Here is a 17,075-nt window from a genome sequence, read left to right as displayed (position 1 = left end):
TTGTGCGGTCCCTTTGATGATGGCCTCTCTCTCGTTACTTTTTCATTTTCTCTTCTTAATCATTTAATATCCTTATGCAGAGGAGAACGATGGAGCCGAAGCGGCTGAATCTCAGTTTTCTGGGAAGGTTGGAGCAAAGAAACAGCGGAAGCTAGAGGAGAAACAAGCCAGGAAGGCTCAGCGGGAGGTGAGTGTTCTCCAGAGTTTGAAAAGTAGGGATAAGGAACTTCAGGCTTGCAGGCCAATCGCAGCCCTGCAGGATTCCCCCTTCAGGGGTCTGGTTTGCTTGACTCCCTCCAAGGCATACACCTCACAAGCCTTTATTTGCACCCCAACTGCTTTTGCCTGGCTGGAATGTGATACTTGTCTGTATGGGGGATAGAGAGAGGTTTGTGAGTGTGTTTCGTTTCATTTCATTTATTATTATTATTTTGAAATAAATAAATTTTATTTGTTTTTCCAAAATATAAGTATACAACACAAAACAATACAAAATCCAAATATCAATATTGCTCTGAATCTCCTGACCTTACCCCAAACCTTCCATGGGTCCTATTGATTCTATTTTCAACTGCATATCAGTACTTCTCCAAGTTTTCATCTTCCTAGATTATACGTTCTATTGCATTACAAGTGTACAGTGGTGCCCCGCAAGACGAATGCCTCGCAAGACGGAAAACGCGCAAGACGAAAGAGTTTTCCGTTTTTTGAGGCATTCCGCAAGACGAATTTCCCTATGGGCTTGCTTCACAAGACGAAACGTCTTGCGAGTTCTTGCGAGTTTGTTTCCTTTTTCTTAAAGCCACTAAGCCGCTAAGCCGTTAATAGCCGCTAAGCCGCTAATAGCCATGCTTCGCAAGACGAAAAAACCGCAAGACGAAGAGACTCGCGGAACGGATTAATTTCGTCTTGCGAGGCACCACTGTATTTAAAATCCTGCTAATGTTTTGACCTGTTTACAATGATTCTGTATATACATTATAAACATTTCCCATTATTTTTTAAATTTCTTGTCTTCTTGATCCCTGAGCTTCCCCGTTAATTTTGCCATTTCGGCATAGTCCATCAACTTTATTTGCCATTCCACTCTGGTCAGGGTTGTCTCTTCCTTCCATCTCTGGGCTAGTAACAACTTCTTCTTCTTCTTCTTCTTCTTCTTCTTCTTCTTCTAATTATATACTGCCCATCTGATTGAGTTGCCCCAGCAACTCTGGGCTGCTTCCAGCAAAATATGAAAGCACAATAAAAAATTAAACATGGAAAACTTCCCCGTACAGGGCTGCCTTTAGATGCATTTATTTCTATGTCGCTTTTCACTCAACACGAGTCACAAAGTGTGTCGCAAAAGATGAATAACAATAGCCTAATAGGACACCACAGTTTCAACATGTCATCTAGAATTATTAACAAATCCTCAGTTAAACCATTACGGGACATCACTAAAACAATCACTTTCTCTAAAACACCATTAACAAGACAACTAAAAAAAAAAAAAACTGAAAAGCACAACCACAGCAAAAGTCATATTATAAAACTTGCAAAGCATCACATCACAACCCATGAAACATTGTTTGCAACATTAGCAAGCTAGCAACCAAAAACGAACGAAGCACTGCTGAATTCCCACGCGCTCTCTCCCCACCTCCATGACTCATAGTCTTCCACTCGGTTCATAAAAGACACAGAGACATAAGGCCCATGGCAGCAACTCTGTTCTAAAGGCAAGGCGGGTGGGAAATGCCCTTGTCTGACGATCAGCATCATGTCTCATTTCCCCTGGAAATGAAAGGAAATGAGTGTGTGCAGAACTTAGCCCATGTTAAAGGTAAAGGTAAAGGTACCCCTGCCCGTACGGGCCAGTCTTGACAGACTCTGGGGTTGTGCGCCCATCTCACTCAAGAGGCCAGGGGCCAGCGCTGTCCGGAGACACTTCCGGGTCACGTGGCCAGCGTGACATCGCTGCTCTGGCGAGCCAGAGCCGCACACGGAAACGCCGTTTACCTTCCCGCTGGTAAGCGGTCCCTATTTATCTACTTGCACCCGGAGGTGCTTTCGAACTGCTAGGTTGGCAGGCGCTGGGACCGAGCAGCGGGAGCGCACCCCGCTGCAGGGATTCGAACTGCCGACCTTTCGATCGGCAAGTCCTAGGCGCTGAGGCTTTAACCCACAGCGCCACCTGCGTCCCACTAGCCCATGTTACAATGGTTAAAAAACTGCCTTTGGGCCAGCGCCAGTCTTTCAGCCTCGCCTGCCTTGTTGTGAGAATGAAATGGGGAGGAAGAGAACCAGGAAAGTTCACCAACTTTGAGCTCCTTGGAGGAAAATTGGGATATAAATGCAAAAAATAAAATTAAATGAACAAAGAGGGGGCAGAGGTACTTTGCCAAGGGGACGGGGCCACGACTGAGAAGGCCCCGGGTGGGCCAACACCTAGGCAGCACAAAGAGTTGGCTCCACTAAGAGCTTTCTGATTACAAGAACCAACTGAGAAGGTTGATCTGGGGGGGAGATGATCTTCTGGTCAAGGTTCGAGAAGCAAGGGCTGGGTGTGGACCCCAGTCCTTCTCCCCTGGCCCTTCAAAGCCACACACACAAACACATCACAAGCCCTGCTCGTCTCACCAAGTGGTTTTGCCTGCCTGGAATGTGTCCTTGGACTCTGGCCGTGTCTCTTGCTGGGATGGAGGCTGGAAGAGGGTGTGTGAGTGTGCCTACAGACTAGCCTTCTGCACAAAGGTCACATTTACGTTTGTGGCTCCGCCTCCTTTTGCCTCTGGCCCCACCCACCGATGGAATGCGGCCCTTGGGAGGTTGCTCAGAAGGGAATCTGGCCCCTGGACTGAGAAAGGTTCCCTCCCCACTCCTGTCTGATGCCCTACATACGTATGTGTGTACGTGTGTTAGGTGGTTAGGTAGCAGGTAGGTGGACTTAGCCTGCAAACTTGCCAGAGAATAACACGCGCTTTTTCTCCCTGCTCCCCAATTTCCAAAGGCCGAAGATGCGGAACGGGAGGAACGGAAGAAGCTCGAGCAGAAGAGAGAGGAGGAGCGGCGCAAAGAGGACGAGCGACTGCGCCTGGAGGAGGAAAAGCAGGTAGGGGCGAAAGGATTGGGATTTGAGACGGGTGTGCTCTGAATTCAGAAACGTCCCGTGTGGGGACCTGGTGCAAAGACATCAGAAAATAAACCACCAGGGAGGAGGCTGGTTGGGACATTCTGGTACGCCACCAGGAGCTTTCCGGAGAAAGGGCAAAAATAAATATGCAATGCATCTTACACACTGCTGGCACAAAGCTTTTGAGCTCTCTGCCTTGCTTGTGGGCCGATCGGCGGGGAGACCTGCTCAGCATGCCGGCTCCTGAAGGCCAGGGACGCTCACACAAGATCTTGTGAGAATTCAGATGGCCTCGCGAGAGCATCCTAGAGTCGTCGGGCTGAACCTTTAAGCTTTTCCCCTAGTTTGGATTTAACTTTCAGCTGCACATGGTTGAATTCACGCACTTAAGATGTGATTTGTTATGTGCCGGCGTGGTTGCTCGAGAGCAAACAGGCAAGACTCCCACTGGTCTTTTCCAAGCTTTATTATCTGTACAAAAACATTTACAGTGGTACCTCAGGTTACATACGCTTCAGGTTACAGACTCCACTAATCCAGAAATATTACCTCGGGTTAAGAACTTTGCTTCAGGATGAGAACAGAAATGGTGCTCTCGTGGCACGGCGGCAGAAGGAGGCCCCATTAGCTAAAGTGGTGCTTCAGGTTAAGAACAGTTTCAGGTTAAGAATGGACCTCCAGAACTAATTGCCGTATTTTTCGCTCTATAACACGCACCCGACCATAACACGCACGTAGTTTTTAGAGGAGGAAAATCCGTAGGCATGCCACCCGTAGGCATTCCCTCCTTAACACGCACAGACATTTCCCCTTACTTTCTAGGAGGAAAAAAGTGAGTGTTATGGTGCAAAAAATACGGTAAGTACTTAACCTGAGGTACCACTGTACAGTGCAGAGCGTCTCAAGTCCATATCTGCTCAGTCACTAGCAGAATCAGGGAGTGGGCAGTCCTTAAACTTTCCCCAGCATAACAGTATTTTGACCCCCATTCTTCTCCTCCCCTCGCTGCGCGCAAACCGACTGCGCAAAGAGGGCGTTGGCAAAGGGGGACTTGCCTCTCCCCCGCTTTGCTCAGGCTCGGTGTTGCGGCTCTCTCTAGCATCTTCCGATCCCTGCATCCCTTCCCCACTGGAGGCGGGGCTTCCCTCCTCGCCAGAGGAAGAACTGCTTCGCAAAATCTTCGGAGGCTCCCTGTAACACAACTGCCCTTCCACCTCTCGCCTCTGAGCTGATGGCAGTTCCCTGACATGATTGTACTGCGATATGTGTCATAATTTCAATTGGTGATTGTCCCCAACTTGGATGGCTTCGAAAGAGGATTGGACAAATGAAGGTGATGATGTGCCACCCTTCATTGTAAGATTTCAGGGCAGCTCACAAGATAAAAATACAAGGTAAAAGCACAAATAAATAGTTAAAACAGAAACAACAAAACAATACCCCCTCCCAAAAACACATTTAAAAGGCAGTAGAATATTCATCAGCCCAAGGCCTGGTTAAAGAGGAACACTTTCGCCTGGCACCTAAATGAAAGCGCCAGGCGAAGCTCCCTGGGGAGAGCATTCCACAAACGGGGAGCCACTGCAAAAAAGGCTCCGTTCTCATGTTGCCACCCTCCTGACCTCTCGCGGAGGAGGCACACGGAGAAGGGACTCAGAGGATGAACACAGAGTCTGGGTCGGATGCTAGCTACTGGTTCCAATGGCTATGTTCTGCCACTTCTCTGGAGCACCTACAAAAGTGGAAGATGCAGAAGCAGCGAGAGTTCTGTTGCACCCGGGTCCTGTTTGTGGGCCTTCTCGCAGGGATCTGGCTGTCGATCGTAAGGCCAAGAGTTTGGACTACGTAGAACACCATTGTCCTGGTCCAGGTCCCAGTCGCTTCTTCTGAAATTTTGTATACTTACAGCCTGACCGGTACTTCATAAGTTGGGAGACACTAAAAAAGGGTTGCTGTTGTGTTGCTGCTGCTGTTGTTCTTTGTACAACACCTTAAGGTTTTTTTAGGTGCTTGATTGAAAAGCGACACGCAGGCTCACAATCTTAATAGAAATGACGCACAAGATAAAAGGGATGGGGGGGGGAGAGAGAGCGAGCGCAGGAGCATATTCAGGGCACCATTTCTTCATCAAGTTATATAAATGCATGAAGTTAGGGAGGTTTTGTAATACCCTCAAAATGCTTCTTGTCTGCAGCCCTGCAAAAGAAGATCCTTCTTACTCTCACGTTGTAAATGGGGGTGGGGGGAAGCTGAGAAAGAGTGGGTTGTGTGAAATTGTCTGGCGGGTTTATGAGCGAGGTGCGATTGTATTCCTGCTCTCAGCTCAGTCTTCGCCTCTGTGCCGCAAGACACATTAAATTTCATGGGTGGGTGTCTGTACACCCACCCACATATATATATTATACAGTTGTACTTTGAATCCTGAACACCCTGGAACGTTTTGGCTCCTAAATGCCGCAAACCCGGAAGCGATTGTTCCGGTTAGCGAACGTTCTTTTGGAACCCGAACGTCCGATGGGGCTTCCGCAGCTTCTGATTGGCTGCAGGAGCTTCAATCAGAAGCCGCAATTTGGTTTTCAAACGTTTTGGAAGTCGAATGGACTTCCGGAATGGATTCCGTTCGATTTCCAAGGTACGACTGTATGTGTTTATACGTACAGTGGTACCTCAGGTTACATACACTTCAGGTTACAGACTCCGCTAACCCAGAAATAGTGCTTCAGGTTAAGAACTTTGCTTCAGGATAAGAACAGAAATCAGGCTCCGGCGGCGCGGCAGCAGCGGGAGGCCCCATTAGCTAAAGTGGTGGAACAGTTTCAGGTACGGACCTCCGGAACGAATTAAGTACTTAACCTGAGGTACCACTGTACATACACACACACATATATAGAGAGAGAAAACGAGAATTGCATAGACGTTGAGTAATGCCAAGCAGTATTGGCACAGGAAATTTGGGCACTTAAGGCTTGCACAGAGCTGAGAAACACACAGGAGTAAGGCCTTTCTTCTAGTTAGTATTGTCTGCACGGACTGGCAGCAGCTCTCCAGGGTTTCAGGTAAGGGTCTTCCAGCCCCACCTTCAGACGTTGGGGGGTTGAACTTAGGAGCTTCTGCATGCCTATGGATTCTTTGCCACTGAGCTACAGATCTCCCCCCTTGTTCTTCACGTCCCGCACGGGCAGGGAGTCTTCCCCTTAGTCTCTCAACTCCACCTCTGGCGAGACAGCAGCTGCAGCACCAGCCTTATTTCATGGATTCAGTATATATTTTGTTGTTGTTGTTGTTTAGTCGTTTAGTCGTGTCTGACTCTTCGTGACCCCATGGACCAGAGCACGCCAGGCACTTTTGTCTTCCACTGCCTCCCGCAGTTTGGTCAAGCTCATGCTGGTAGCTTCGAGAACACTGCCCAACCATCTCATCCTCCGTCATCCCCTTCTCCTTGTGCCCTCCATCTTTCCCAACATCAGGGTCTTTTCCAGGGAGTCTTCTCTTCTCATGAGGTGGCCAAAGTCTTGGAGCCTCAGCTTCAGGATCTGTCCTTCCAGTGAGCACTCAGGGCTGATTTCCTTCAGAATGGAGAGGTTGGATCTTCTTGCAGTCCATGGGACTCTCAAGAGTCTCCTCCAACACCATAATTCAAAAGCATCAATTCTTCGGCGATCAGCCTTCTTTATGGTCCAGCTCTCACTTCCATACATCACTACTGGGAAAACCATAGCTCTAACTATATGGGCCTTTGTTGGCAAGGTGATGTCTCTGCTTTTTAAGATGCTGTCTAGGTTTGTCATCGCTTTTCACCCAAGAAGCAGGCGTCTTTTAATTTTGTGGCTGCTGTCACCATCTGCAGTGATCATGGAGCCCAAGAAAGTAAAATCTCTCACTGCCTCCATTTCTTCCCCTTCTATTTGCCAGGAGGTGATGGGATCAGTGGCCATGATCTTCGTTTTTTGATGTTGAGCTTCAGACCATATTTTGCGCTCTCCTCTTTCACCCTCAATAAAAGGTTCTTGAATTCCTCCTCACTTTCTGCCATCAAGGTTGTGTCATCAGTATATTTTACAGGACAGCAAATTGTGTACAAGATTGTGCCCTCGGTGCAAGTGTACACAAACACATGGGATCAGGCAGGGGGCTCTTCAAAGCCAGTGGTGGCCAAGCTGACACTTGCCCGATGTTTTTAGACTACAACTTCCATCATCCCTGACCTCTGCCCAATCTGGGTGGGAATGGTGCGAGTTCCTGCTGCCTTCTTGTGCTCTCTAAGCCCAGTGCTGTCTGTTGGTGAAGCAGTATAGGAGTGATCCAAATAAATAAAGATTGCATCAACCTGGGACATTCTGCAAGCAAAACCCGCTATTTACTGCTGAGCTGGTGACTTAACGGATAAGTCAGCTTGGTGCAAATCGCATAAGGAATGGAGAGACAACTCGATCTGTTTGCAACTGGTAATAAGGTGCAGAAAACTTCCATGCGGAAAACCGGTTTGCTTTGCCTGAGTTTCCACAGGAGATCACAGGAATCTCTTGCTTCAAACTGAGCTTTGCATTGCTTATTCTCAGACTATTTTCTTGACTTCTTCAAAGCAGGGGGGAAATCCCCTGTTACCAAGCAAAACTAAAGCATTTCCATGTTCTTCTTTCTTTGTTCACGTTTGCAAAAGCCTTTAACGAACAGTTGTCTGTTTGCAATGCAAAATTTAGATTCCTTGCTGATTCCAAAATAGAGAAGGGAGAGCCTAGCCAATGGAAGTGTCAAAGAGAAGTTTTGGTTTTCATACGTTGGTTGAGCTTGCTTAACCGTTCGAAACTTGTTTCTTGCTTTAAAAATAAATAAATCGGGCCAGTGGTTCCCAAACTTCACTCTCCTCTTCCCACCACAAACCACCTGAAAAGAGTCGAAGGTCTTGGCTGACTACTTAATGATTTTCCTGCCTGTTGTAGCAATTTTAATGCCCTGTTTTTAACTGCAAATTTATTGCTTCTTCTTTTATTACTCTATATTGGTTTTATCATATGGCAATTTGAATTCCACTGAAACATAGTGGTTCTGGGTAAAGGAAAGTATAGTGTGGGAGGTGGGGGTCTCCATTGGGGAGAGGAATTGGGGTTGTCCTATCTGCCTGTCCTCCAGTCTACGACTGCCTCTTATGAACACCAGGTCGATCTTGACCTCCCTTATCCATAATTTGATTGTGGATGAGGAGGATGCCCCGGTCTGCATTACCAAGACCTGGGTGGGTGAGCAGGGAAGAATTGGTCTCGCCCAGCTGTGCCCAACTGGGTGCTCTGTACAGCATCAGAACAGACTTGAGGGTGGCAAATAGGGAGTTTTTGTGATCCGTAGAAATCCTATCTCTCTCTCTCTCTCTCTCCAGGATTCCTGTCCACTTCCTGTTGCATTTGGCGTAGGGTAATTGGGACAGATTAGGGATTCTGCTGGTTTGCCTCCTGCCCCTCTGCCCAGCACTCTCCCTTCCTGAGCTGACAGAGATGGTGTTGAGGACTCCCAGTGTTGGTTCTTAGGGGCTTCAGTCCTTCCATCCCAAGATGGTGGTCCCAACATGTCATTGGCCTGTCTCAAGTGGCAGGCCACACTCTGGATCTCGAGATTATTCAGAAGATAATCTGAAAGTGGGGGGTGGGGTGGGGGTTGCATGAGTCACTTGTCATGGCTGGATCATTTCCTGGTGAGATTTAGGTGTTCAGCACCTTTCCCTCCATTGCAAAAGGGGGTCGACACACATATCGGCCTAGGACCCTCGTACCTACGGGACCGCCTCTCCTGGTATGCCTCGCGGAGGACCCTAAGGTCCACAAATGACAACATTTTGGAGATTCCAATTTGCAAGGTGGTTAGATTGGTCTCAAGTAGGGCCAGGGCCTTTTCAGTACTGGCCCCGACTTGGTGGAACGCTCTGTCACAAGAGACCAGGGCCCTGTGGGACTTGACATCTTTCCGCAGGGCCTGCAAGACAGAGCTGTTCTGCCTGGCCTTTGGTTTGGACTCAGTCTGACCCTTACGTTTCCCTCCCCTTATGGTTTTGATCTATGGGCTACTTTTAAAATGAGGCTGCATTTTAACCTGTATTTTAAATTGGGGTTTTTTCCCCCTATTATGTTTTTACTGTAATTTTACTGGTGTTAGCTGCTCTGAGCCCGGCTCTGGCCAGGGAGGGCGGGGTATAAATAAAATTTATTATTATTTATTATTATATGGCCCACCCTCAGAGGTTGATGGATCCAGCTGACTCACAGGCAGCTTGGGCTATTGATACGATCACCCCAAGTGTCCTGTCTTGTGTCCTAGGGCCCACTTGCGTAAAGGACCCCTGGATGTTTAAGTCCAGTCAAAGGCGACTCTGGGGTTGCGGCGCTCATCTCGCTTTCAGGCCAAGAGAGCCATCGTTTGTCCACAAACAGCTTTCCGGGTCATGTGGCCAGCATGACTAAACCGCTTCTGGTGCAAAGGAACACCATGACAGAAACCAGAGCACACAGAAATGTTGTTTACCTTCCCACCCCAGCAGTACCTATTTATCTCCTTGCACTGGTGTGCTTTTGAAATGCTAGGTTGGTAGGAGCTGGGACAGAGCAACGGGAGTTCACTCCATTGCGGGGATTTGAACCGCCGACCTTCTGATCGGCAAGCCCAAGAAGCTAAGTGGTTTAGACCACAGCGCCACCCGCGTCCCGTATGTCTTAGCATATACCGGAGCTCAGGGCAATGAAACAAACCGGGGGACAGCTTAGACACAATTGCAGAAAAACTAGACGAATGCAGTCAAACACTGGGGAGTGCTCAATATCGCGCCTGCTCCATGGCAGGAAAGGCAATGCAACAAAGAAATGCCACTTAGCAGAAATTTTCTGGGTGGCATGGGTCCTTTTGCCCATAGTTACCAACGGTGGCTCGCTGTGACTTCTTTGCAAAGCATTTTGGAGATAAAATCACTTGGATCCACCAAGACCTTGAGTCTCCTGTTGCGGTCGATGAATCTCAAGAGGCGTCCAGAGCTCTGCCTAGTTCTGTTGTGTCGATTAAGTTTCAATTAGCATTGCTCAAGGGCATGAACAGGAGGGCATGGTTCAGACTGGGCAGCAATCTGTGCCCTCCGCACTCATAGCTGATAAAAACTAGCCGGGAGCAATTATTTTGCACTCATTTTCTAGTCTGGGCTTCCATTATTCTTGCATTTACTTGGTCAGACTATTAGAGGGGAAGAGGAACACTGATTTTGAGCATTCATACACACTCTCACGCAGTCTTTTCCACAAGTCTTTTCTGGCATTTGAAAAAACCAAAATGTATATTTTTAAATTGCTTTGTTTCCTCTCAAAATCCCCAGCGGCCCCGATAGATGCTTCCACCCCACAACCGCCCGTGGCTTCAGCATGCAGCAGCCCTGGGAATTTCCCTTTCGCCCGTGGAGTTTTTTTGTTGGAGGAAATGGTTAACCACGGACACCTGATCAGCGAGAGCAAATATCTCACGTTGCAGAGCTTCAGCTCCTTGCGATATGCTGCTGCCAAAAAGCCTCCCTTGTGTTATGCACACTCCCCAGGGTTGTTGTTTTTTAACATGCAAACCCAATTTTATATCAATAATATTTGAATGCAGCTTATTGGTTTGAAAGGAGAATAAAGGCTCTTAACGAATTATGCAGGCATCCCCTCGATTTACTGGCCTGGCTCTCCTGTTTTAATTGCCACCTACATTTAAACCACAGAGCCTAGGACTTACTGATCAGAAGGTCGGTGGTTCGAATCCCCGCAACAGGGTGAACTCCCGTAGCTCGGTCCCTGCTCCTGCCAACCTAGGAGTTCAAAAGCACGTCGAAGTGCAAATAGATAAATAGGTACTGCTCCGGCAGGAAGGTGAACAGCATTTCTGTGCACTGCTCTAGTTCATCAGAAGTGGCTTAGTCATGCTGGCCACATGACCCGGAAGCTGTACACCGGCTCCCTCGGCCAATAAAGTGAGATGAGCGTCACAACCCCAGAGTTGTCCGCAACTGGACCTAACGGTCAGGGATCCCTTTACCTTTAGATTTAATTGCAGGGATGGGATACTTGCTGTGGCCCTAAGGTAGTGTTAGACTTCCATCAGCGCCAGCCAGCATGGCCAATGGTTCTTGTCAGGGATGGTGGGTGTCAGAGTATGGAAGCAACTGCAGGGCTGCAAGTTCTCCATCATTTGTCTGTTGCGGTGGGATTCACTGCATGTTTTAATTGCGGGTGCTTAAATGTTTGTGCAACTGGTTTTTATAGCTTGCAACCTTTTTTAGAAACCTGTTTTGGCATTAAGCAGTATGTTGTCCAAAATGACAACACTTTGGAGGTCCCAAGTCGCAAGGTGGTTAGATTGGTCTCATCTAGGGCCAGGGCCTTTTCAGTACTGGTCCCGACTTGGTGGAACGCTCTGTCACAAGAGACTAGGGCCCTGCGGGATTTGACATCTTTCCGCAGGGCCTGCAAGACAGAGCTGTTCCGCCTGACCTATGGTTTGGACTCAGTCTGACCCTTATGTTTCCCACCCCCTATGATTTTGATCTATGGGCTACTTTTAAAATGAGGCTGCATTTTAAATTGCATTTTAACCTGTATTTTAAATTGGTTCCCCCCATTATGTTTTTACTGTAATTTTACTGGTGTTAGCCGCCCTGAGCCCACCTCTGCCCGGGGAGGGCTGGGTATAAATAAAAATTTTTATTAGTATTATTAAATAATGTTCTCATGTTCCCCCACCAAGAGGGAAACCAAGATGATCCAGGGTCTGGAAACCAAGCCTTATGAGGAACAGTTGAGGGAGTTGGGTCTGTTTAGCCTGGAAAAGAGGAGACAGAGGAGATACGATAGCCATCTTCAAATATCTCAGGGGCTGTCAAATGGAAGAGGGAACAAGCTTGTTTTCTGCTGCTCTGGAGAGTCGGGCTCGAACCAATGGCTTAAATCCAAAGAAAGGAGATTCCCACTAAACATCAGGTAGAACTTTCTGATGGTAAGAGCTGTTTGACAGTGGAAGGGTCTCCCTTGGGACGTGGTGGACTCACCTTCATGAGGGGCTTTTAAGATGAGGTTGGATGGCCATCTGTCATGGATGTTTTAGCTGAGATTCCTGCATTGCAGGGGGTTGGACTAGATAACCCTCAGGGTCCCTTCCAACTCTACAATTCTATGATTTTAGAGCTTGGTTGTGCTATTGGAACAGAGGTTGCATCTTTGTGGATTTCAGAAATTAACTTGCACTCTTGCACCAAATCATGGTCAAATCTGATAACTGGGGGGTGGAAATGATACCTTGGCTTGAGGGGTGGGGACTTCCTCTTCTCTGCGAATGATTAGAGACGGCCTCATGCAAATTGGCAGTGCTGTTTTGTCTATAAGACCGTTGGTTTCCCTTTTGGTCTAAGCCAGCGCATGGAGGTGAGCAGTTCTAGAAACAGAACTTCTCAAGAGGCAGCTTGCTGAAATGAAGAGTTCGAAACAGAGGAGGGTTCTCTGGAACTGTCTCCGCTGCCTGTCTCTCCTCCTGGGGAATTGGAGCTCTGTCCCCTTAGCAAGGTAAGCAGGAGTCGTGTCGATGAGAAATCCCAGGGAGCTGCCTTAAATCCAGTCAGATCCTTGGTCCATCTAGTTTGGTCCTGCTCACGCTGACCATTCGTGGCTCTCCAGGGTTTCAGGCAGAAAGTCTTTCCTGGCACCACCTGCAGATGTTGAAAATTGAACCCAAGACCGTCTGCCACGGCCCTTTCGACTGCATTGCTTTCCTTTTTTGAACCCTTCCCTTACTCACCCGTCACCTTGCTGGAAATCGAAAACAGGTTTCCTCCGAGTTCTTTTAAAAAAATATATAATTTTGATTGAATTGCCATTTTTTTTACAAACTGACTTCAAATTAAATAGCTTCATGTATTGACTTCCCAACTATAACTCCACAGTGTTTCCCTTCACAACCTTTTCTCCTGTATTATATATCAGACAATCGTTTCTATTACAGAAACCCTTCCAATACAGTTAAAGCGAGTTTTGATCTAACACTGGCATTGGCAGTTGGTTGATTTCCCGTTGTTTTACAGCATGGGTAGGCAAACTAAGGCCCGGGGGCTAGATCCAGCCCAATCGTCTTCTCAATCCGGCCCATGGACGGTCCGGGAATCAGTGTGTTTTTACATGAGTAGAATGTGTCCTTTTGTTTAAAATGCATCTCTGGGTTATTTGTGGGGCATAGGAATTCGTTCATATATATTTTTTCAAAATATAGTCCGGCCCCCCACAAGGTCTGAGGGACAGTGGATTGGCCCCCTGCTGAAAAGGTTTGCTGACCCCTGTTTTACAGCAATCCGTTTGATTCATTATGACTGCTGTTGTTCGTTTGATTAGCCGCTTGCTACCACCAAGGTTTTATAATCTGCATTGTTTTCAATTCTGCTTAATTGGTTTCCGACTATTATCTTTTACAAGTTTGGGGCTTTTTTGTATTTGGCTCTGTGGCGTTTGAATTTGTGTGAGCCTGCCTTGAGTCGCAGGGTCTGGGGGAAAGGCTGGATATAAAGAAGTATAACACTACTAATATAAAGGATGTATCACAAGTGACTGGCCGCCCGTAAGCCGTCCTCAGGTGGGTCCAGGTAGCAGGATGCACTTTGCAAAAATATAACAATGCACCATTAAATAATGCAGTTCTGTCTTCCCTCGCTTTGCAGGAAGAAGAAAAGAAGAAGGCAAAAGAGGAAGAGGAGAAGCGGGAATATGAGGAATACCTGAAGCTGAAGGAGAGTTTTGTGGTGGAAGAAGAAGGAGAGGATGAAGGCATGACCGAAGAAGAGGTAAGTTTGGCCGGGCTGGAGTGCGATGACCAGCTTGAGGGATAGTTGCAGATGCTTCTCTTGAATAGATACAAAAGGTTGGATCCAGCTATGGCAGACACCTGATTAGACTAAGTTGCAATTTCCATAGGTCTACCTTGCGTCTTAAAGGGACGCGGGTAGCGCTGTGGGTTAAACCACAGAGCCTAGGACTTGCCAATCAGAAGGTCGGCGGTTTGAATCCCCACGACAGGGTGAGCTCCCGTTGCTCGGTCCCTGCTCCTGCCAACCTAGCAGTTTGAAAGCACCTCAAAGTGCAAGTAGATAAATAGGTACCGCTCCGGCGGGAAGCTAAACGGCGTTTCCGTGCGCTGCTCTGGTTTGCCAGAAGCAGCTTAGTCACGCTGGCCACATGACTTGGAAGCTGTACGCCGGCTCCCTCGGCCACTAAAGCAAGATGGGCGCCGCAACCTCAGAGTCGGCCACGACTGGATCTAATGGTCAGGGGTCCCTTTACCTTTACCTTGCATCTTGACTTGGCTGACTTCGCCCCAAAGAGTTCAGGGCTCAGAAGCCTTCTTTTTCCAGGTGAAATTCATATGCATCAGAGAGAGGGTCACGGCACATCAGCTGCGGGAGGTGGAATTATTAGATTGGCACAGGTAAAAGGTAAAGTAAAGGTAAAGGTACCCCTGCCCGTACGGGCCAGTCTTGCCAGACTCTGGGGTTGTGCGCCCATCTCACTCAAGTGGCCAGGGGCCAGCGCTGTCCGGAGACACTTCCAGGTCACGTGGCCAGCGTGACATCGCTGCTCTGGCCAGAGCCAGAGCCGCACACGGAAACGCCGTTTACCTTCCCGCTGGTAACCGGTCCCTATTTATCTACTTGCACCCAGGGGTGCTTTCGAACTGCTAGGTTGGCAGGCGCTGGGACCGAACGACGGGAGCGCACCCCGCCGCAGGGATTCGAACCGCCGACCTTTCGATCGGCAAGCCCTAGGCGCTGAGGCTTTTACCCACAGCGCCACCTGCGTCCCCCATGACACAGGACATGTGGCACAGGACATGAGGCCAAAGACCCCCATTTCGATGAAGGACTACGGCACGTTAGGAAGAAGTCAGGTTCCTAAAAGCAAAGATACTTAAGAATCGGATTAAAGTGACTCCCAGTTAGTGATGGCATTTCAGCCAATGGGTCAGCTGGATAGTGTTAATTGGACGGTCAGCCAACCCACTTGTTATTTGACTGCGGTCCAATATTATCAGGTATCCCCCAAAACATGGGTAGGCAAACTAAGGCCTGGGGGCCAAATCTGGCCCAATCACCTTCTCAATCCGGCCTGCGGACGGTCCAGGAATCAGCGTATTTTTACATGAGTGGAATCTGTCCTTTTATTTAAAATGCATCTCTGGGTTATTTGTGGGGCATAGGAATTCGTTTATTTTTTCTTCAAAATATAGCCCAGCCCCCCACAAGATCTGAGGGACAGTGGACTGTCCCCCTGCTGAAAAAGTTTGCTGATCCCTGCCCCAAAACGTCACTGTCTCAGTTGCGACAATCATTCTCGGCTTAGTAAACCAGAATTTATGAAGCTAGCAGAAAGTGTCTTCCCACTGCAGGCAGACTTCTTCGTGAGTATCCTCGCTTGCGTGAAGCCCAGTTTCATCCAAAGCAGAGAACTTTCCCCTAATGTCAATTAACAAATAGGATAATGAGCCAGGATAAGATGATCCTTGGGTAATGCTTGGGCAGCCTTAGCCTATATCATTTTGCAGGGCTGTTGCGAGTTTAAAATGGGGACTCTGTAAGGAGGTAATAAAATAAATGGTTACACGTCTTTCAACAAAAAACCAAAACTATTACTCTGTAACAGTTTAAAAAAGGAAATATCAGTATCGCTGCACAATAACTTCTATCTGCCTTTTAGTTTGTAACGTGACACTCAAACCTCTTGATAATTTTATTCTTGGTTGATGTCATAATGCTAAATTATTATTTTTTAAAGAAAACATATACTGTATTTTTCCGTGTATAACACGCCCCCTATTTTGGGGGACTCAAAATTAAGGAAATGGGGGGAGATTGCCTCTGTGTATAAGACTACCCCCCCCCCTTTAACATTATTTTTTAGTAAAAAAACAACAACAACACCTAGTCTTATACATGGAAAAGTACGGTAATTTGATAAAACACTATGATTCTTTTTGAGATTCCTGCGTTTCAGGGGTTTGGGGTAGATGACCTTCAGGGCCCCTTCCAACTCTACAGTTATATGATTTGACTGGCTAAATGGACAAAAAAAAAATTCTTTTCTTTTTTGGACTGGTCCGATGCCCAGCCCTTCTCTTACCGTCTTCTGCTTAGGACATATGTCAGGCTAAAAAAAATAAGCACCACAGAAGGTTCAGGACTCAACAGCGTAGAGTCTTAGTAATTCAGCGTCCACTGCCTTTGAATCATTAAACAAAAGGCACAATGTCAGCCTAAGTCTCTTTCATGTCGATTATTGCAGCCCATCAATGGCGCCAGCTAAATTCTGCTCTCAGGTGGAACATGAACAGACTGTGCTGGCAGGGAGGGTGTGAAACAATTTCCTCTATTAAGAGCAAAAACGATCTTGAGTAGATGGCAACCTTCTAAGGCAGGCATAGGCAAACCCGCCCCCCCCCCAGATGTTTTGGGACTACAACTCCCATCATCCCTGACCACTGGTCCTCTTAGCTAGGGATGATGGGAGTTGTAGTCCCAAAACATCTGGAGGGCCGGGTTTGCCTATGCCTGTTCTAAGGTCACGTTGCATGAATTTTCATTTTCTCTTATGCCAAAGTTTTTTTTATTGCAAGCTTATGGGTCAAGTGATAGTCCTTTCCCCATAGTTTTATTTACAAAGGGCGATGGTCATAGAATCATAGAATCATAGAGTTGGAAGAGACCACAAGGGCCATTGAGTCCAACCCCCTGCCAAGCAGGAAACACCATCAGAGCACTCCTGACATATGGTTGTCAAGCCTCTGCTTAAAGACCTCCAAAGAAGGAGACTCCACCACACTCCTTGGCAGCAAATTCCACTGTCGAACAGCTCTTACTGTCAGGAAGTTCTTCCTAATGTTTAGGTGGAATCTTCTTTCTTGTAGTTTGGAACCATTGCTCCGTGTC

At 47.6% G+C, this 17,075-nt stretch overlaps 1 protein-coding gene across 1 annotated transcript in view; it reads left to right on the top strand.

Annotated features, from left to right (window-relative positions):
• Positions 1–17,075, top strand: part of DDRGK1 (DDRGK domain containing 1) — a 42,914-nt gene that overhangs the window by 15,368 nt on the left and 10,471 nt on the right. The window contains exons 3-5 of the mRNA XM_083756864.1: positions 81–187; positions 2,993–3,094; positions 13,818–13,940. Of these exons, the coding sequence (XP_083612990.1) occupies positions 81–187; positions 2,993–3,094; positions 13,818–13,940 (332 nt within the window). The remainder of the gene's footprint in view (positions 1–80; positions 188–2,992; positions 3,095–13,817; positions 13,941–17,075) is intronic.

The sequence above is a fragment of the Podarcis gaigeae genome (assembly GCF_964106915.1).
Source record: "Podarcis gaigeae genome assembly, chromosome: 9".
Classification (NCBI taxonomy): Eukaryota; Metazoa; Chordata; class Lepidosauria; order Squamata; family Lacertidae; genus Podarcis; species Podarcis gaigeae.
Note: the sequence above shows the minus strand (reverse complement) of the source record. Positions and strands in the feature narration are given on the sequence as shown.